Source organism: Xiphophorus hellerii, chromosome 1 (genome assembly GCF_003331165.1).
Source record: "Xiphophorus hellerii strain 12219 chromosome 1, Xiphophorus_hellerii-4.1, whole genome shotgun sequence".
Classification (NCBI taxonomy): Eukaryota; Metazoa; Chordata; class Actinopteri; order Cyprinodontiformes; family Poeciliidae; genus Xiphophorus; species Xiphophorus hellerii.
The window spans coordinates 28,492,278-28,514,051 of NC_045672.1; the positions used below are offsets into that span (position 1 = coordinate 28,492,278).

Here is a 21,774-nt window from a genome sequence, read left to right on the forward strand (position 1 = left end):
TTTCAGTCATTAATTTGCATGTTTGGCATTTCATGGCATTGTTGTTCTCTGTTACTTAGAATAGATTTTATAAAAATGTTTTTCCATGTTCTGTACATTAAAGTTCTTGTCAACATTTGTAAAACAAAATAGCACTGTTCTGATTTTCATTATTGTAATTTATTTTAAAACTGAAACACCATTTTTTTTTGCAGTTTGCCTTATTAATTTGTGTAATCTGAACATTGTATACTTTTGTCCACCATATTTATATCATAAAAATATTTTTGAAATAAATTTTCTTTTATATAAAACTGATTTCTAGTGTTTCTTGACTTTGATGCATCAACATAGTTTATTTTAAATACCTCACTTTAAATACCTCACGGACAGATACAATCTGAAGTTGCTGGAATCCGCAGCAACTTCAGATTGTCTTATTACTTTCTTTTCCTCGTTTCTACCCAATAACCTGAGATTCCAAGCAGCTTTGATCTCATTTTAACTACCTGACTTTGTGGGCTGCAGATGGAGTAAATATGGCCCCCTCCAACCTTCCATACAGCTTTGGACTCCTAATTCCTGATTAGCTGAAAAAGGGGCAGCACTTGCTTTTGGATCTTAGATATCAGACGACACAGAGGGGAACAGAGGCAAGTGTTTTTGTGCTTCATTTTTGAAGCGGGGATGTTGGAGGGATAAGAGGGGAGTTTCTGTAATAGATACTTATCTCACTGCCCTCAAGCCCCTCAAACAAAGTCCCCCTCTGAAGAGATTATAACCCAGGGAGGGCACATTAACTTTAATCCCATGCTTTGAGGCCTTGCACCCCCACACCAGGCCACTGCCCCACTTATTTTAACCCTTCTGTTGTTGTGTTGGCGGATGGGGGGGTGGCACCTTGTTTCTAGTGCATGTATGTGTAAGTTCTGTGGCTACACATGAGGGTTAGGTGGGTGTGGGTGTGTGTGTGTGTGTGTTTGTATGCGAGGCGAAAGGGCGGAGGGACTGTTTCAGTAGCACGCCGACTCTAATGAAAAGCATTGAGGGGTGCATACTGCTGTGTAACTGATTCCTCTCTCTGAGGAGATTAGGCACTACATTGTTGGTTCGGTTGCTCATTTCCATGAGAGCGCAGCCTCCCACCAGCGCCTGCTCAGCTTTGTTATTTTGAGTCGGGACAGCACTGGGCCCAATGTCCCGGGCTTCCTTGTTGCTATTGTTTTACAAATGGCCAAAATGTAGATGTCACGTCACAGATGCTCAATAACCTCATTAGCTACTCTCTGTGAGGCTATAGACGGAAAATAATGGATGGGTGAACTTCACTTTGTTCACGGGATTCAGGTATGGTAATATGAATCTAATAATGTTCTGCTTTCATGTGAACTTACATATTAAACATTGGGTTGTGTAGTTTTAAAGAGCACAATTTCTACTCAGAAGTCAGAATGTCAGTTTCAAAATGCACTGGACGTCCTCTTAAAGTTGGAGTTAACTTGGAGTCCTGGAGCAGTCCTTACTAGTGGTGAAACTATTAATCATGACTAATCATAATTGTCACCTAATTTAGTAATAGATTACTAAAAGAACAATATGTTCAGAGCAGTAATTAAGCCAAACTGTACAAAAAATAAATACATTTTGCATTTAAGATTAAAAAGAAAAGTTAATTAAGAAAATTAATTAATTGTTTAGTCCAAATAGTTCATTATTTCTTGCGCGGACCGGTGGTTGGGGACCACTGCTGTAAGACATCTGGTAATGTAAATGCTCCTTAATTGTTTGAGGGGATACATTGCAGAGAAATTGTTACTATTGCATGGACATAGAGCACACCAGTTAGCACATCCAACAGATTTACAGGATGTGAGATCATTCCTTGGCTGCACAGTGGTGCAGTGGCTGCTACCTTGTTGCAAGGATGCCCAGGATGGTTCAAATCCCATCCATAGGTGGAGAAAGAGATCAGTGCAGTTAGGGTAGTTAGTTAGAGTTAGAGGTTTTCCTGCTCTGCCTCTGTAAACTAAACTTGGCAGTTTTTTTTTTAGAATCAAATCAATCAATATAATTGAGCTGAATTGAATACATATTTCTGTACATTAAATGATTTTTTTCCTATTCTATAAAGGGCTATGATACAACATTTTCTATGTTTTTTCATTATATAAATAAATTGAAATAAATGAATTGAAATTGAATAATTAGACTTCTGCCGCACTTACTGACCACTTTCTCTTACTTTGCTACTCTCTTCTACTCTCTTCTACTGCTCTCTATTTATCTGCAGTTATTGTTTCAATTACTTAACTTATCTAAATATCTATATTTGAAAACATTAGTTGGTTCTTACTTTTTGCCAAAGTTAAGTTAAGTAGTAAAAGCTCATAAGCGACTGGTGGCTTAAGAGCTGCAGGTTGTAGACTCCTGATCTAAATATTTGGATTTTATTGGCTTAGTCATTTATTTGCATGTAAAAATAGCATTTATTTGTCTTCAAAAATGTATTAAGATGGTTTGCTAATAACTAATTGTATCGTCCAGGACATGTTCCTCTGAGCTGTCAGCATATCATGACAGTCTTCAGTCAGAGGGGATTTCAGATTTGTTGCAAGACTGACTGCTACCAGAGATTCTTGCCCTGATAAATAAAGTAGCTTTGAATGGAATTAAATGACATCTTATGAGGAATCAGACCGGGCATATTTGCAACAAAAACCTACAACTGCTTGGAAAAGCAGGGAGCTAACAAGCTGATCTGTAGTGACAAACACATCAGGGGTATCAGCACTGACAGGGGCTACAGGAATCAAGCTGTGGAGCCCTGTGTAGGGGCCCCACCAGGCAGGGCCCCGCACTAAAGGCAGCAGCACCAGCTGTCACAGCGGCCCTTCCAGTCCAAACCAACGCTGGCTGTCACTCACCCAGCGGAGGGCCGTCAATCAGCCTGCACACAGGAGGGAGCTGGGAGGCGGGCCGCTGGCCGGCCTTAAACAAAGACATACTTACATCTCGGGACCTCTACTATTTTCAAAGAATGATAGAGTGGCCCTGATAAGAGTAATGACAAAGGATAAAGAGTGGAAGGGGGTCTGAAAAGAGGGGGGTCAGATAGTAAAGAGGTGGGAGAGCTTGATAACATTCACACTTTGCTTACATCTCCCATTTGTGTCGGTAACCCCAGGAAAATCCTATTAGGCAGGAACAAGGGAGCTGCATGGAGAGCAGCATGTAATCACAGATAACTGAGTCAGATGATTCTCAGTGAAGAAATTCTCCCCAAATGTACACTTTTTTTTTTTTACAGGCTTTTATGATTTCACACAATGCAGCTCAATAAATCAGCAACTTTGGTTATTAATTCTAAATATGTTATATATGTTATAGATTAATCACACTGACAATAATAATTTCCCTGTGTTTATTTCTGTTTTTTATTATAGCTATGCATGAAAAAACATCATTTGCTTTTATAGAAAGTAAGAAATTTGCTGAAGACCAAATAGAAAAGGGTTTTTAAAATACAGAAATATCAGTATGCTCAAAATAATCTACATATATTTTAAAACATATGAACTCAGTATTTGGTTTCATCATCAAGTCATCTTTGAAACTGAATTATCAAAATTGCACTCATTGCAATAACTCTTTAAAATACAACAACTCTACGTTTGAATTGAATTATGTCAGATCAGAATTGTTTAACTCTGTCCCTTCCTGTAGTTAAGGTGCACGAGGCCTTGTCATGTTGCTTTGATTTAGCATCAAGTCCCACAAAAATAAACTAACAAGAGAAATGTGTCAAAGACGGTGTGGATTCACTGCCAGCTTTTGTTGTCTCATTCACACCCACCTATTCTAATTGCATGTTTAGCTCCTTTCGTCAGCCTGCAGGTAGGGGACGGCCTTCAACTGAGCTCACACCTACAGCTATTGTCCTTATCTGTTTGCCAGATCGCTTGCACTATCATCCTACATTTTATCCAAAAGCACAGCTCTTTGATTGGTTGATCAGTTGGTCAGAACATGGAATCTGCAGAGGATTTGCAGATAAAGAAAGACAGGGAAAGCACAGTTTCAACACAGAGCGCCGGCTTACAGAGATAAAACTAATTTCGTCATCTTTGCTATCTTGTAGGATCTCTTCAGTCACTGAAGACAGCCGTCTTCCATTTGGCCACTTTTTCCTCTCCTGTAAACGACCAACATCCCGACAGCAAACAGGTCAGCCGAAACCTGTCGGAGCAGGACCAACACCTGCATTGTGGCAGAGCTGGCAAAAGAGGGAAGAGAATGAAAGAAGTTCTACAAGAAGGACAAAAGCTGCAGCCCTGAGCTGTTTGGATTGGCAGATGAAGATTAGCAATGCCATAAGCCTTCTTTCTCTTTGCTCTCTGGTCAAACCCATTGTTGCTCTTGTACAAATTTGCTTTGGGCTATCTGGACCCCACCCTAATAAATTCCTCCCCTCCCTTCACCTTTACCACTTTTTTTCTGTTGCTACCACAGCAGCTCTTCCTCCTTGCGTCACGGCCTTACCTTCCTGTTGGGTCTGTGAGACGTCAGAGAAATGAAAAACAAATGTGAGAATCTGAAGCTCCAAGCCAAAAAAAAAAACTATATGAAAGGGTCATCATGAGGAGCCGGAGCTTGATCAAAATGCACTTTTTCCATTTTAATAAAACTCTTGCATGAAAAATCTGTGAAATGTTTTAGCAGAGTCAGTTTTAGCTGAGTCAGCTATGTCCCTTCTTCACTTTTTCTTCATGAATATAAATTAACTTCATTTTTGAGGCTTTTATTTAACACTAATATCTAGACATAAAAAATCCGTAAATGATGTCCAAACATATTTAAACACAGAACAGTTTTGTTCAGATTAAAGTTTAAGACACTTTATACAGAACTTATCCTCCAATGAAGCATAGTGTTTAAAATAAAGCACGCCTAATAATGCAGGGGATATATATTGGACATATTTACATAAATGCATGCATTCAATACTTTATGAAAATGGTTTTTTTCTGTCATACAAAATCAAGTTTAATGATATTCTGGAAAAAATTACTTATTCTTTGAGCTGCTTCAGTCTCTTTCAAATGACTATGCCAACTTTCTTTACTTTCTTTTAATAAAACCAGCATGTGTAACATTTGTATTTGCTTTTTACAGCAGAAGTTTTTTCAAGGAACATAAAAAAAATTTAAAAATTAAAAACTGATTAAATTGATATCCATCTGACTGCATTGGATGGGAAACAATCCAATGCAGTCAGATATAGCTGAATACAATCTAATTCAGTTGAATTTTTACAAAACCATCATCAGTTAATCAGGAAATCAGCAGACAGAATCCAGACTTTGAGGACAGTCAGAAGAGAAATATTTCACCCTTAACTGGAAAGAACTTTCAGCGCCAAAACACAAGAAATTAACAAGAAATCAAGACATTAAGAAATTATTTCTCAGGTGACTTTTTAGGTTATGAAGTTAAAAGGTGGCTCCTTGCCTCTGAAATGTTGCACCATCAAAGCACAGTAAGCAATCACAGCTTCTTTGAAATGTGACAGTTTTTCTGCAGACATGAAAAAGGAAACATCAAGGGTTTCTGACTTCAGAAACGAACTGCACTTTAAATAGACACACTATGCATTAAAGTTCTCAAAGTTTAGGAGCTCAACAGACAGAAATCCTCTTAAAGATAACAAAAAAGAAATGCATTTATTTACTTAATTTAAAGCCTGTTCCTGATAAGAAAAATAAAATATTAAGGTGATAATAAATAGATAATTGTAACTATTTTCTATTTGAACCGTTTATGTTGTCAAATTAGAATCTCTATTGATTTTTAATCAGAATAAAAAAAAAAATTATGACTATAAAACTGTTGGTTTATAAGCTAACTGATTGAGATAACATCACTGTACAATAAATATAGATATATGTATATATCTATATATATATAATACAAATATTCCCGGTCAAAAATAATGCAGAAGATTTTTTTTGGAAGATTTAATGCTCGGGTTTTCTATTGAAGGGGAAAAACAATAAGACGAGTAATCTGTTTTCTTATCTCTGACTCACACTCACACTTTGCATCTGCTGCTTCACAATTATCATATACATTAGTCAACACCTGTTTACCCTAACCTTGTTTTAATTAGGACAATCTAAGCGCCATCCATGAGCAGACTGTTGTGGTTCGCACATGGATTTTACGCACAGAGGAAGTTATATTGGCAAACCATTTTCTTAATGCAATACGTGCGTTTTTGTGACACTTCTCCATTGTGCTAAAAGCGCAGTCTTATTTGTTGTTTTGCGCAAGTGCGATGCCTTTGCGCTGTTTAATCAAAATCCCAGAAGGAGGGATGCGTGGGCGCCGAAAGTGTCACAGCCGAGACTGGCAGGAGGTTGCTAACCGAATTGGAGACATTTTTCTTAAGTGTTCGTCGATCAGTGCGAGACATGAGATGTGTTAAAATCCTCATAAAACATCAAACGGTCTGGGAAGCGAATTAAGCACTTAGAATAGACATGACCTGCAAATAGTGGGGATTCTGTGCGTAAACTCATCCTAGAGGCAGGAGTTGGAGATGTTAAATATTTTATTTTTTAACTAACGCATTATTTTTGCGAGTTATGCAATGTCTTCTGTTTTCACATTCATGAAAAAGTGTTGCACTTAAATTGGAAGGGCGACTTCCCTGCAGAAATTGTCGATAAGAAGCGCTAAAAGGAACAGCGGAGAGCTTTGATGGGATTTGCTGCCAGTGAAAGCTGGAGGTCTTTTGAACGGAGTTGTCAGTCAATACCAGCGGGACCTGCCCTCCACCCCTCCTCTTCTCTCCTCTTTGCACACACACAGCGGCAGCTGGTTGTGTATATAAATAGACCCGGTAGGCTGGAGTCCCACACAGACTTTTTAAGGAACAGTTGGGGAACCAGGAAAGATGCCCGCGTCGCCAGCTGGATTTGGAAACTTCTTCTTAGAGAGGAACCTCGTAATGCCGGCTGGATATCAGATCCCGGTCCTGGGGTGTCCATCGGGTCTACAGCAGCAGCAGCAACAACAACAGGCTCAGCATCTGGCAGCTATGGCAGCCGGAGTTCCCATAACATACTCAGGACTGCAGGGATACAACTTTGTCCCTTATCCACACCACAGGCACATCGCGCACATGGTGAGCTCAACTTTCATAAAATATTCTCATAAGACTTCTTGTTTTAGTTTAAATGCACAAAGAAAACTTGTTCCAATCGCAACCCATACGTGCGCTCTGAATAAACAGTCGTTTACCTGTTGCCAAACTAATCACTTTAATATATGGGAAGCAATTAGTGCAAAAAGTCGGTTCTTTTTCCAACTGGTCTGGTGAAGAAATAATGCAAAAATCACAGTTTTTTTTTAAAAGTTGGGATTATGTAGAATCATCAAAACCACCATAATAAGGACATGTAATGTTAAGTAGTGGGGCTGGAGTACCACCAAAAAAAGATGATCAAATGGTAAGAGTTGTTTTAGAACGATTCTAGTAATGAAATTGTATAAAAATCACTTTCTAAAAAGTTGGGATGCTGCAAAACTCCAACCAAAACACATAATTTAATCAAACGACTGCCATTTTAAACACAACCTTCTGACCAGCAAATTACCATTGTTGATTTCATCGAAATACTCTTTTTGCTGCCGGTCAATGAAATAATCTGGAAATAAAACAGTGAGTCATCTGGTCATTAGACTCAGGTGTTCATTGTGTGATGTTAAGAAGCTGTTCGGTTTATTAATATATGTTTTTTCTTTTGGTGCTCTGAAGAAAATAATGCCATGAGGTACGGGGTTCTGTTCAACTCATGGTGCTTTGTGGAGCCCAGTTCAATTCAAGCAGATGTGGGAAAGCAGTTGAGGAAAAGTTTGATGTTTTGTTCACAAGTAACAACAGAAAAGTTCATAATCTGCTCAATTTATGTAAAAATAATTACACATAAAATCTGTTTCCTGGCTCAGACACAAGAAGCTAAAATGATAAAATTAGCATTAAAATTTGATTTATGAGGAATTCTATTAGTAAGTGAACACTTGGTGTACTTTTAAACCTGGTTTGTTTAAAGTCAAGTGGTCTTAAGCGCCAACAGGAGAAGAAGCTACTATAAATCCTGCTTTCTCTTTTCGGCTGACTCTGGTTTCTTTCATGTTCTTTAGCTTGTTCTCATGTTCCGTCTTTCTGTCTTCCAGAGCGGTGGCTTTGACTTGAAGGCCGCCTCTTCATATCATCATGCCCTCCTGGCCCGCGGAGGGGTCCTCTACCCTCCCTACCGTCCGGGTGCTGCGGAGGATCTTGGCAGGGTTGCCAAGGTGGCGACACGTGAGAGCACCGGCGCGCTGAAGGCCTGGCTGAACGAGCACCTGAAAAACCCGTACCCAACCAAGGGCGAGAAAATCATGCTGGCCATCATCACTAAGATGAGTCTGACGCAGGTCTCCACCTGGTTCGCCAACGCCAGGCGGCGCCTGAAGAAGGAGAACAGGGTCAGCTGGGCATCCAAAAGCAAATCGGATGAGGAGGATGAGGAGCAGGAGGGGGAGAGTGACGAGGAGGAAGGTCCCCTGCAAAAGTGCAACTTGGAGAAGCAAGATGATGGGGCAGAGCATCATAACGGGCAGGAAGCCGCAGATGAGCCTGAGCCGGAGCGCTCTGCAGCTGCAGAGGAGCGTTTGGAGGTGCAGGAAGCTGGAGCAGAGAAGAAAGCTGGAAGCGGCGATTCTGACCACACGTCATCCACTTCAGAAAGCAAAGAAAACATTGTCAGTCAGAAACCCAAAATTTGGTCTTTGGCAGAAACCGCTACCTCAGAGGTCTCAAAGAAACCTGTGGATGGTTTTTACCACCCTGCTGGGAGGCTGTGGGCGGACTGGGCTTCACGGACCGGACTCTTTGTTCCAGCTTACTACACCACTCATGAAATAGTCTGAGCTGATCAGAAGACAGTTACAAAAAAACAACATTTTGCACTTTGAACCTTCAAACCTCACAGAATTTCTGAAGTTTTGTTATGGTATAAGAATTTGTTGGGAGACCAAAGACTAAGGATGTTCTGTCACTGTAAATAAATGTAGATGTATTTTTCCACCTGGATGATGTAAATTATATTTCCTTAGTCTAACCATAAATAAGTATTTTGTTAAAATAAACTTTGGCTTATTCTAAAATTAAGGTGTCTTCATTTGTTCTGACAAGAACTTTAAGATAAGTAAAAGAAAATAGTTTATAAATAAAATCATAATATAAAATAATTGTTTCACTGGGACATCAATATCCATTTTATTATGCCTTTATAGTCTGATACAAGAATAAATAGTCAGAAAATCATTAACATATTATTTTTTTCTTTGTTTTTTTTGTATCATAATTTATATTTTAGGCATATATGGGAATGTCTTCATCATAAGATTGTTTGGAAAAAAAAAGTCAACTAAAAAAAAAATGGCTCACTTAAACCGTACATTTGCCACTTTTATAAACTATTTCAGAATATTTCCTTTCATACTTTTTGCATTTTCACTCATATTATGTACTGATTAAGTATATTTTGCACAATTGATGATATTGAAAATGATTAAACTTATTTAACATTATTAGACTAACGTATGTGCATATATGTGCTGTTTTAATCAGAATGCATTTCCATTTGTGTATTCAAGTCAAAATTAAGTTATAAATATATATTAAGTTTTTTTTATTTTTGGGTACATATAGTATATATTAAAGCAATTGATGGACTGAACCATAATGTAGCTGTGGACAACTACAGTTTCACAATCAGCAACAGGGATTCATTACAGTTGTTCTAGAAAATGACTTTAAAATGGTTTTATGACTCTATTAAAGAGACATTTTAAAGATAATCCAAAGATCACATTTAAATTCCAAAAAACATTATTTTAGAATAGCCTATAGACTGTAACGGGACCACAAGATTTTAGTATACGTTCACGTTGAAGCATCAAAGTCTTCAGATCTGAACTTGAAGCAACAGAAGTTCCCACAGAAGACAGAGACTTTGATTATGAGAGTTCTGCTGCGGTACGTTGACACCCAGGTGTTAGGAGGAGATTCTTGATTGGGCGTAGATCTGACGGATGTGGAGACAAAATCAACATCTCAAAGTTTTTATGATAATCAAACCATTTCTGAACCAGTTGTGGCAGCGTGGGTTAATTTACAAAAAGAATAGACTATTACCTTAAAAGGATCTGATTCAATTCATACACCAGTGGTCATAATGTTAAGTCAGATTGGTGTTTCCGTAGCGCTTCATATAAAGCTGCAGCAAGTGCGTTGCTAATAGCTAACAGCAACGCACTTGCGCCACTTTGAGGATTAAAGAAGTAACTACAAGAGAAATAACTCCCCTCACCTAAAGCAATCGGCCTAAAGCGATCATATCAAATTATTATTTATTTAGGTTGGAAGGTCTCTTTGCCATTACCCTAATCTTTAGCTTCCACCAATCCTTCTCTTCAGATTTAGGTCAGGATTCTGTCTTTGCCCCTTTAAAAACAAAATGAAGAGGCAAAGAAAAAAAACATCTTTTATATTTGATTAATGTCTTATTTCTTTATATTGTAATGAACATATTTTTTGTTTTATGGTCTTTTTTAGTATGTTTATCTGGTGGTTTAATGTTCCCTGTTATCATGACAACCAAATATCCATAAAAAATAACAATACATCTATGCTAGTCCTGAAAGTAACTATAATGGGACAGTTACTTGCAGGATTAGCATAGATGTATCATTTTAGTTCAAAACACATATAATAGCTAAGTCTAATTACTACTACCTATAGTTAATTTGGTAAATTTATATTACACCAACAAATTTGCTGAACTGAACAAATTATTGTTGCCAAACTGTTTCCTTAGTTAACCCTACATTTTTAAGGTAAAATATGTCTGCTGAAATTATTTGTATTTGGTTTGAGTGAAGTACACACGTCCTTTAAAAACATGAAGAAAATTTAATGCAGTTTTTACTATAACACGGTGCTTCAGTACACCAACAACAATAGCATTAATGTGTTTCATTGCAACAAGTAGAACATCTAAGTACAACATGCAATTATACAACAACGACAAATGATTCAACCTCCTGTACATCGATCCAGCAAAATTTACAGGCACATTAGGGTCAATAAATACAGCTTTATCTTCGAGAAAGTCCATTATGACACAACCAATTCTCCCCAGTTACATCACTAACTGAAGCCGACGGTAGAGGAACTCGATACTTGTGATTCCTGACGGGGGAGACGGGCCGTTTTTCCTTCCTCCTCCACAGAACACACGATTTTTCCGTTCTCACTTCTTCCGTGCTCCCCAGCAGAACCGAAGGACATTGTAGAAAAGCTTCTTGTGTCTTCCTGAGAAGGGATGCTTCTGTCTTCGTTTTCCACTGGAGTCTGTGGTCCAGGAAACAGTGAGGCTTCTTCAGTTGGCCCAAAGGTTGCCGTCGGTCCGATACATTCAATACACTCCTGTGAAAGGGTAAAAGAAAATCAAATAGATGTTTTTGAAAAAAAAAATAGTACATTGTATCATTTACTGAATAAGTAACCTTTAAATCCACATCTGCTTAGAGCCAAAACTGTTGCTTTTATGTATTTAAAACCTCTGGTGGGAGTCTGAGTTTGAATCAAAGCTTGATTTTAATTTTAATAGCATTAAGATGTTTCTGTTTTCTTTTTGGTTAAAAATTCTAGGTTATTCACAGGTTTATGCTTTAACTAATCCAATGCTGTATGCCTAATTGTTTTCTAATTAAAGACAAAAAACAAGTACAGGTTTAATTATATATGGTTTATTTTAAAGATCCATTTTTTTGTATCTAAAGGTAAAACAATTTTCTACATTGAAGCAAAAAAAAAAAACCCCTAAAATAATAAAAATACACCGATAGTTTTAAACAATAGCAAATTTTGCTGGACAATAAATTGTCAGAGTAATTATTGCAATAAACTGTAATGTTATTTCGAAACCATTTTCAAGTAACACATTGTCAATAGAATAATAATGCAAGTTCACCTATTTAAGACCAACAAATCTGAATTTTATAAAGAACTTAACACTGGAACTGGAAATGTAGTCACATTTTTGGGATTTTTCAGTGTGAGATTATGCTACTGCATTAAAAAACATTATTTCATTAAGCTTTTTTATGTATGTAATTTTGGAGTTTGCTGATTTATCAACAGCTTCCATATGCTTGACAACATCTCTAACGTTGCTTTATGATGCTCCTCTGATATTATGAAAGTCACTTGTTATTTTCTCTTTTTATTTAATGCTGGATGTGTTATTGTTGAGTATTAGTGGTACCCAGCCTATTTTATAATCATTATATTTAGAAAATACAAATAATATTTCCATTACTTAAAGTACATTCAATTATTTTTTTTGTTAATAAACAAACAAAGCAGTCAGCTACCACCTAAATATATACAAATATTTATTCAAACAAGCAATTTGAAATAAAACTTATATTTACCAATTTTTTCCCCTTCTCTAAATGTAATTTACCTAGAATGAAAAGAGACAAAAACATTTTAAATGGTTGATCAACACTATTAACAGCACAATATGAACTTTCAGAGTGAAGCTTACGTTGGCGATACAGAAACACTCCAAATACACAACATGCAACCATAAAGATTCCCATCACAGTGAGAACTATGACATGGATCCGGCTTTTCTTTACTGTAAGAGAAGCAGACAGAAAAAAGAAACAATTAGTTACTGACACTTAAAGTCATATCTAACAATGTCAGTCATCTTACTTCTTTACATTTTTAATGTTGGAAGTTAAAAGAATTGTTTTCCATTTCATAAAGCATACATACAGTGGAACCCCTGTATTCGAGGGGTTTAGGGACTGCAGCTGAAATTTGCAACTACATGACAAAATATACCTTAATATTTATTGTCCATTAAGCCAATCAATGCAAAGAAAAATGAAAGGTGCTCCTGGATCGGCTGCGTTGCAAATACAAACATTAAATCAAAGTATCTCAGCCTCCCAAGGAAAATTTGATTTTTTTATTTTTATTTGGAGTTACGTTCCACAGAAACATCCCTGAATCCTGAATAGGCAAAAGTATTTTTAACTTTTCGTCTGTTCCACACATAGAAGTAATCTAAACAATGCACTAATAAAACACAGTGCTGCTCCCAACCTCAGGACCACATTACTAACAGGTTTACAGGTCTGTGTCAGTGAGAAAGTTTCATTCTGAGTAACTCCATAAAATTTCTAACCACAGAGGAAACGGATAAATGTAAGGTAAGGTTGAGAAACCTCTCAGTCACACAAAACTCACCACATACGGTGTCAGATCGGTTGGTTCCAGCTACGTCAATAGTGTGATCTGGCGGACATCTGAAAAGAGTTTTACAGTGTTAAGGTTAAATACCTTTATAATGTGAGTCACATCAATATCTGGCCAATTTGTGAAATCCTAACTCTTTGTATGCACAGTCACAACTCATGAACCATGAAGTTCAGTGTATGCTAATGGGATTTTATATATCAGACTAACACAAAGTAGTAAAATATTGCTTTATATTTTAAACTGGATTTAGTTTTGTACTTCAACTACCTCCTCTTTATATTTAAGTTAATTGTTCTTGCTAGAAAGTGAACCTCATGCACTAGACTCAAGCCTTTGCAGCTTCTAACGCGTTTTCTTCCAGGATAGCCAAATACTTGTTTTATTATCCCCAATTCCTTCCAAATAATAGCAGTCCAACAGCACTATGCTGCCACTACCACTGTGTCTCACAGTGAGCGTGTTTCATCATAATACATTGCAGTGAAATTGAGATTATGTCATTAAATAGTTTTTAAGAAGCCCAGCATATTGCTTTAGGACCTTGCAGCAGCATACTGTGTTGCATGAAATCCAAATAATTCAATTTCCAAATGTCTATGTCCCATACAATGCCTGCTGTAACCATTAAGCATTATTCAAAATGGCATTCTTTTAAACAAATGTTTCTGTTTTCTGGTTGTCTCATACTCTTTCAATTTTCAGATGGGAGCTCTGTGTAATGTTGAGTGATTGGAAGGCAGTTTTATAAAATGAGTGGTTCAAATTCGTCCACAACTTTATAGTGAAATAAAAAAGGAACCACTTATATTTCATACATTAGCTCAAAGTTGATACTAAATGATTAAATAACTAAAATAGTGAGTGGAAAAGAGAGACCACAGTCAAAATTCACAACAAAGAAACCAGTAAATGAACTTTGTGGCCCTCACTGAATTAGAAATGTATTCCAAGTGTTGTTGTCTCAATTTGTGGGCATCAGCACTTACTTTGTGTGTTCAATGCAGCGGTCAGACATGGAGGTTTCATTGGAAAATGTCCCCTCCACACATGGTTGGCACACTGTATCATGCGTTTGATCCCCTGAAAGTCAAGGGTGATTATTTAAAAAAAATAGTATCAAGACAAAAAGAAAATTGTTAATTGCTCTATAAAAAATTACGTAATTTAAAAATTTCTGTCACACCTTTGGACTCAACTCCTTCTCCTGGCCCACACTGCTTGTGTGGGCTGCAGGTCTCACAGTATTCACTTGAGCAGTGAAACCCTTGTTTACATAGGCAGACAGCTTTCTTCGTACTGTCATGGACTCCAGTATACAAGTTTTTATCTGAAAGAAAAAGGGTCACACTTTTAAAAGACATGCAGTGAAAGAAAATACAAATGTGTGTGAAATGTGTAAAGGTCTTACTTGGGTCACAATATGGCTGGGGCTCACACTTTATTTCAGTGGTGTATGTCTCCTGATATTCATCCGGGCCACATGGCTCACATATTGGCTTGTCACAGTTGTTAATTGTCACTTTTGTTCCTGCAAAACAAGTTATGGTACAGTGATTTAGTTCCTTAATCACGCATGAAAAATCAACTTATTCTGACAGGGAGGATTAGCATAACCTGTTCCTACCCAATAGTGACCACTCCCAACATATCCTCTGCAACTTATTTTCTAGCAATCCTTGCTTTACCAGTGCATTATTCTGACTATGTTAGCATAACATTCCCACATCTGCTATTATTGAGATACATTTGGTATTGGCTGGATTTAGTGCAACTCCATCATTGCTAACATGCTGCATGAGGAGTAAATAGTGCTAATGATATGCCAGAGCAAACACAACTCCGAAGTACAACAAGTGGGAACAATTCACACTCTTGGGTCAGTTCACAATTCTCAGTTTTCATACACCAAGTCTACCACAGCTATAATATTTCTTAATATTTACCAAGGGTTTTCCGGCCATATGGGAGAGTCATGCATGATTCTAAGCTTTGCCTGTGTGAACCCACCTAATTTAAAATAAATGGGTCATTAATATGGTGCTTGATGACAGACTGAAGAGAAAATTCAACTTTGTCAACAGGATGCATTTAACAAAAATGTAGGATACTGATCTTTTATGGTTGGAGTTTTCCATCTTTGTTTTAATTACTTCAAAAAGGACAAAGAAAGAATGTTCGATGTGGTTTTTAATATGGCTTTAGTATGACTTTGACTGCCACACTAAAAACGGCAGTCAAAGCCATCCACAGGACATGTGAACCAGATGGATGGGTGGAGTAATTAATGGACTTTTTTTGTATTTTCTCTAAAGGCTATTGTGGCATAGGAGAACTTTGGGACCTCACACTGGACTACGCCTACCATGCAGGAGAAAAAAAAAATACTGTCTCTTTCAGACATCTTTAAGGAAGAGTCTGAAACATTCAGAACCAAACCCCACAGGGAGGATGTGGAAATTCCCAAAGGCTGGGAAAGTGAAAGAGAAGGATATAGGAAAAGTAAATGAAAGCAAAAGTGAGGGGATCTGCAGCTGGTGTAATGGCCTCATTGTGTCATGTCATCATGTCAACAGAGCCTCTTCACATCTACAGTATTAATATCATATATGAACTCCAACCTATAGAGCAACAAGGCGAGACGAAACGACGTTTCCAGACTGGTTACATACCTGGTGAACACTTTAGGCAGCACAGTCCATCAACCTCATACTGGGTGGTTGGGTCGCATAAGCCCTGAGCGGCGCTCATGCCCTGCAAAGCAGAAAATACACTCTGTAATTATTAAACTCGTGTCATCATGTGACTCGACTCTGGCGCAGTTTCTGTGGGTAATTGACTGTAGCTTCACTTCCTCAGTCCGCACTGCTAGGGTCGGGCTGGAAAGTCCCAAAAATTCAACCTATTCAACGCTCCAGGGGCAGCAGCTGCAGGGTTTTTCTCTTGTTTTTCTTGCTGCTCATAACGTTATTTTACGTGTTAGGTTTCACTCACAGTGTCGAAAGTGAAACTACAAGACCCCTCCGCCCTGCCCCTCCTCCTACGAGGAGCGCTTACAGTGTGAATGGACACAAATCAGCCTAAATTACCAACATTAAAATGATGCATTAGCGTTCAAGTTAGATAATGATTTATAAACATCATTTAAAACTAGATCCGAAATAAAGTCGGGAAAAACAACGTTTTTCGAGCTGTCTTCGGTTCACAACCTTCCGCTTTTTCAACTACGCAATACATAAATGTGCCTATTTATTATTATTATTATTATTATTATTATTACTCACCATAAGGACGCTCAGAAGCAGCAGCTGGGATCCAAACATGATGACAAAAACAGACGAAGTCTCTCGCACTGTCGCTCCTTCAGACCAACTGTGCAGCTCTAAACTGCCTATAAGCTCATGGTGTATAGCTACTACAAAAGGGGAGGAGCTGAAACTGGTCTTCCACGTGATTTTTTCATTCTTGACCGTTTCCTGTAAAAGCAATAAGTATGACGTGGTTTCCCCCTTCCCATCCTAGTTCATCCTCCTCAGTATTTTCTCAACCAAAACATGAAAAGTTTTGGGATCGTTATGGAATGTAATCGCCCCCTCTTCAGTATCTAAATTGTTGTTTTTTTTGTTTTGTTTTTTTTTTGCAAATATAAGGATAAAAATAAATAATATTCACCTATCAACTGCCTTATAAAATGACTTGGATTATTCTAGTTAATCTTTAAAATATTTATGCTCATGTTTTAGTAGATTTTGTTCAGTTTCAGCTGCTTCACTCTGTTGCACAACATGCAACATGTCATAACGCGTTCCTCCTTCCTCATATTTTTGTTCCCTCTGTGTAATTTGACTTCAGCAAATACATTTCCAGGTGAACATTCTAAATGTCATAGAGTATTGTATTCTAAATATTATGAAATGCATTAAAGAAATGCTAAACCACCTGCAGTTAAATTAAAAAGAATTTTGGTTGTTTTTTTAAACTGAATTTACGGATAACAATAAGGAAAGTAATAGTGCTTCTATCCGCATGCCATCAGTTCTCAGGAAATACAGCATGAGTTTGTTTTTGTGTCCTCAAACAATCTGTATTGATTGTAAGAACAAAGGGATTCCCCAAAAACTTTTTATCAGGGGGATTTCCCATCTCTAACTGCTGTGGAGGATTCCCCCTCAGTTGCTCTAAATACACTTCCCTAAAAACTCTGATCATTTTACCAAGCCATTTTACCAGCTCGGCTGAGAGTCTGAGTTTACCTTATTTTTCTTGTAGTATTACGTAATGTAGTGGGAGGAAACATTGTTTCAGGGTATGGAAATTCCTGGTTATTGTCCTACTCTGGCTCTAGGTTAGAAATAGTAATTGTTCAAAAATCATGTGAGGAATAGCAACACAACCAGATGTGTACTTTTTAGGAGGCATTACAATGTTGTTTTTTTTAAATTACAGTAAGTGAGGAGATAAAATCCCCTTCTTTCTTTGTTTCTTTTTTTTTTTAAATTGTTTGTTTCTTTCTTCCTGCATTTCTGTATTTCGTTATTATTTTTTGAAAATGTCTCCCAACTTGAAAAGTGCCTCTGAGGAGAACCTCAGCTTTTACCCAAAAGGTGTTTCTTATTGTAAATAAGTTTCTACTTTGCTTTTAAGTCGTGAACAAATTAAAACTGCAAAGAGCATAAGCAGCAAAAATGCAAACCATCATATTCAGTGTCTTGTATTCCTTGATCTCACTAAATACAGTAATGTGCAGAGGTGGTAGTAACTGTCACTCAATTACATTTACTTGAGTAACTTTTTGGGGGAAAATTTTAGTTTTAGGAACAGTTTTACTATACTTAGCTTTTACTGCAAAGAGCATACTTTATCTATATAACATATAGATAAAGTATATGTGTCTAATACTATAAGCATTATTATCATAGTTTTTTTTTTAGGATTTTCATAGTTTTATTTTATGTGTAACTTAACACATTCGGTGTTAAGTTACATTTGTTGGCTGTCTTGAGTATTTTCAGGTAGCGTCATAAAAATCAAACTTTCTTTCATTGGACTGTCATAAAAACAAAGCCATGTGGCTACTTCATTCATGAACTTGGTTTCAGGACTTTTCATTTTGATGACACTGACATTTTCATTACCATAAATACTTGAATTCAATTTTAGCTAAGTGAAACACTTTTGCCAGCAACCAACTAGATTTTGCAGTATGCACTAACTAATTATGAGAAATGAATTGGCTGTTTTTCAAATGTTAATAGTGATGTGAGAAATGAACCAAAGTGAAAAACTAAAAACATGAATAAAAGGCATTTAGATATGGCTTTATCATAACTTGCTGTAATCCTGTGAAAAGAAGCCACTAGTCCAAAAACCTTCACATATTTCAGGAGATTCTGATCACCTGCAATCTACTGATTTACTAGTGAAAACAATACATAAAATAATTTGAAAATTTGAAAAACACAGTGAGGAAGAAACATTTGTGTCCTTCAAACTCACTGAACAGCCAAAGAAATGTTTCAAAGACACATATTGGAGTTTTGTGTTTGTAAAGACTGAAAAAAATGAAAAATATTTCCAAACACACAAAAACAGTAGAGTATAGAAATATTGAAAAAAAAAATGTTGTAGTGAATACTCAACAATTCGACTGGTACCTCACAAACCTCAGGAATAGTTTACAATAAGAACTTGAGTTATTTGAGGCCACCAGTGTTGAAAATTCAAAGCAAAAGGTATTTTATTTCCAGGATAAAGTATGCTTTTCTAACACGAACCCTTAAACAAAAAAAAAGAAAGATGAACGCACATTGTCCACATATTGCATCAGTATATGTTTCTCCCCACAGCTTGATGTTACATCATCTTAGGCCTGGAAGTTAATCTAGGCTTGTTTATAACTAGGTTAACCATTTCAAACAAATCAACTCCTCCAGCTCCTTATTTCCTTGTTTCCTTCTTTCTCTGTTTATTCCGTTCTAATTAGTGTCATATTTCTGCTTGTCTTCTAGCCAATGCCGTTTGATTTAAGTCTGCTCAAGCTACAATAGGTAGTTTTTTTTCTATAGCTTTGTAACAATTGCTAATATTTTTTCCACAGTTGATTTAAAGTTATGCAATAAAAACATTAAATTAGCGGCAAGCAAGCAATCTTTCTCTGTTTTGACTATCACATATTTTGCTGTGGAAACAAATCACTTACTGTTAACCAACCCACTTGCTAAGTAGGTTAACTTAATAAATAACTTCAGAGGCGGAGAGACTCTGTGATGGCACCTCTGATTGGCTCACCTTCTGCTTCAAGTTTCCACTGCTGCAGGCTTAATTGGTGGCAGCAGCATACTGAGGTGTTGCTTAACAACATCAGGAACCTTTAAGCTTAAAACTGGGGCTGGTGCTTTGATATTATATACAATATTCTCCACACAATCTCTGTAATGTGTTGCATTGTGGAATTTCAAATCAAAAGCTGTTTCTGTACAACGTAATACACACTGATCAATCATACAGAGTGAGAAAAAATACACAATCAATAGAAAGAAATGTAAATAAATAGAAAATGCCTTTTTATTAATAGGGTAACGAGGTAGTATTTTATTTTAAGGGTATTGTGGAGTAAAACAGCAGATGGACAGATCCATTGCGACTTGCCCCAGCTGAATACAAAAGCTCACCAGTGTTCAGAGATTTGTTAGTGAAATGATTTTTGATCATTCAGCTTCAAAATTATGTGCTACTTAATGGGTTAACCATATGAAATTCAAATGAATAACATTGAAGTTTGTAGTTGCAAAATGACAGAAAAAGTTGAAAATGAAAAGTCTGAGGGTTATTAGTACTTTTATCTGAATTGTGCAGGTGCAATATTTTAAAACAAGTTTCATTCTACAAACATTCAAGTAAAAAGTTATACATTTAAAGTCAGAATTGATTCTCCCTAAAGCTGTAGAGTATTGCTTTACATATTTCATACATTGCAACATTTTGGAGAAGCTCTATCAAGTTAGTTCTAAGTTGTTCTTTTTCTACACTTTTGTTTATATTTTTTTGGTTTAAGGCATTGCTTTTTTGGACAATTATTCCCTCTGGTTTTGGATTTTGTGCAGCTCTAAGGATTTTTGCTCATTCTTTTTTTTTTTTTTTACTTTTAGACAGTTGTTTATAAATGGGAGTAGTGGAATATCAACTCAAAATCTTAAATCGTGCCTAAACTATGACCCCAAATTCCAGAGGAGTTCAAAATGAGGCTTATTTAGATTTAAGATTTACATTTATTCTTAGATTTAAAGAGGAGCAGCAAAAGCAAATAAAGTGGATTAGCAGTGCTTGTCAACAACTGATGGTGTCAACCAATAACATAGTATTCCATGTCACTGTGGAATATTGTCTCTGCTGGCCAGAAATTAAGCTGTTAGGATGAATATAGCAACAGTCTTCAGTAAGAGGCCTCTTCAGATTTGTTGCAAAACTAACTGCTATTGAATATCCTTCCTATTGGATACTTGGGTTATATGATTATTCCCTTTGGAATAAATAAAGTTAATTTCTACTATAATCTTTTTTTAAGTTATGAAGTCTAATCTAAAGTAATGTCCTGACTCCCAACTTTGTACAAAAAGGCTCAATGAGAATATAAAGACATTGTCATGCAAGTGAAGACATGTCAGCTGAAATCTTTGCAGCTATCTACAGAAAGCCTCTGCTCTGTAGGTGTGGCTGACCAGGCAAAGCCTTTTAAGAGCAACAAAATTTTTTTTAACCTGAGCTGAAATAGGGCGGTCGCAACAAGAGAGTCACAAATCAGTGCAGTTTCCCTCTCGCCTATGAAACAGATGTCTGTCGGGTTATTGTATGACAATCAAAACAAAGCCAAGCACTGCGTCTGTGAAGCAGCACCGTGATCTGTTGCATGGATATTTGTTTGTTATGCCTGGTTTAGGAACAAAGAAGAAAGACTATGTGTCCAGACCGGACAGATCCATCGGGGACTTGCCCCAGGTAAGACTCATAGTCTACAGTGGAAGGCTGGAATGACTACAGCGCTACTTACAGTAACTACCAGGTCATTTGCCATGCTATTGACATCTGTATCTGTTCTTCTGCTAGTATGTACCGACAGCCTAACTTTATCTTTGTTCCACAGAAGGCAGCCCTCTCACTTTCATTCACGTCACATCAGCACAGAGAGCTTTGGTTGAGTTTATGGGGCTCTTTCAAGCATTTCTCACTTCCTTAATTCAACCAGAGTTCCCTAAGATTAGTACTTTCCCACAATAGGACAGTTTATTTACTAAGAAATGTGTCACATGAGGATATTTTTGGGGACAATACCTGGTAAACCATGTTATTTGTCCGGTTATTCATGTTGCATTGTGATGATTTTCCACTGAGTGGTGTCTCAAACATGACCA

General features: G+C 37.0%; 3 protein-coding genes across 3 annotated transcripts in view; 2 read left to right on the forward strand and 1 right to left on the reverse strand.

The window, feature by feature from the left end:
- Window positions 1-6,889: 6,889 nt before the first annotated feature.
- Window positions 6,890-8,982, forward strand: irx7 (iroquois homeobox 7). Its single transcript, XM_032558448.1, has 2 exons — window positions 6,890-7,165; window positions 8,218-8,982. Exons 1-2 carry the CDS (start codon window positions 6,935-6,937, stop codon window positions 8,953-8,955), a joined length of 969 nt encoding a protein of 322 aa, XP_032414339.1. The 5' UTR covers window positions 6,890-6,934; the 3' UTR covers window positions 8,956-8,982.
- A 2,000-nt stretch (window positions 8,983-10,982) lies between these two features.
- Window positions 10,983-16,809, reverse strand: cd40 (CD40 molecule, TNF receptor superfamily member 5). The gene is made up of 9 exons (XM_032558457.1): window positions 16,651-16,809; window positions 16,039-16,120; window positions 14,778-14,897; window positions 14,553-14,696; window positions 14,356-14,449; window positions 13,358-13,416; window positions 12,645-12,737; window positions 12,529-12,560; window positions 10,983-11,518 (listed from the first exon to the last, which is right to left on the reverse strand). Exons 1-9 carry the CDS (start codon window positions 16,687-16,689, stop codon window positions 11,240-11,242), a joined length of 942 nt encoding a protein of 313 aa, XP_032414348.1. The 5' UTR covers window positions 16,690-16,809; the 3' UTR covers window positions 10,983-11,239.
- A 4,320-nt stretch (window positions 16,810-21,129) lies between these two features.
- LOC116717239 (formin-like protein 13) overlaps window positions 21,130-21,774 on the forward strand; it is a 50,377-nt gene continuing 49,732 nt past the window's right edge. Inside the window, exon 1 of the mRNA XM_032558466.1 lies at window positions 21,130-21,361. Coding sequence (XP_032414357.1) covers window positions 21,215-21,361 — 147 coding nt within the window. The 5' untranslated portion in view covers window positions 21,130-21,214. The remainder of the gene's footprint in view (window positions 21,362-21,774) is intronic.

Excerpts from the sequence above, each read along its gene's own strand:
- irx7 (XM_032558448.1), top strand. The coding sequence starts at position 6,935 with ATGCCCGCGTCGCCAGCTGGATTTGGAAACTTCTTCTTAGAGAGGAAC. Across the intron at positions 7,166-8,217 it reads ACAGGCACATCGCGCACATG|AGCGGTGGCTTTGACTTGAA; the intron begins GTGAGCTCAACT and ends TCTGTCTTCCAG.
- cd40 (XM_032558457.1), bottom strand. The coding sequence starts at position 16,689 with ATGTTTGGATCCCAGCTGCTGCTTCTGAGCGTCCTTATG. Across the intron at positions 14,450-14,552 it reads AGAAGGAGTTGAGTCCAAAG|GGGATCAAACGCATGATACA; the intron begins GTGTGACAGAAA and ends CTTGACTTTCAG. Across the intron at positions 11,519-12,528 it reads TAGAGAAGGGGAAAAAATTG|GAGTGTATTGAATGTATCGG; the intron begins GTAAATATAAGT and ends ACCCTTTCACAG.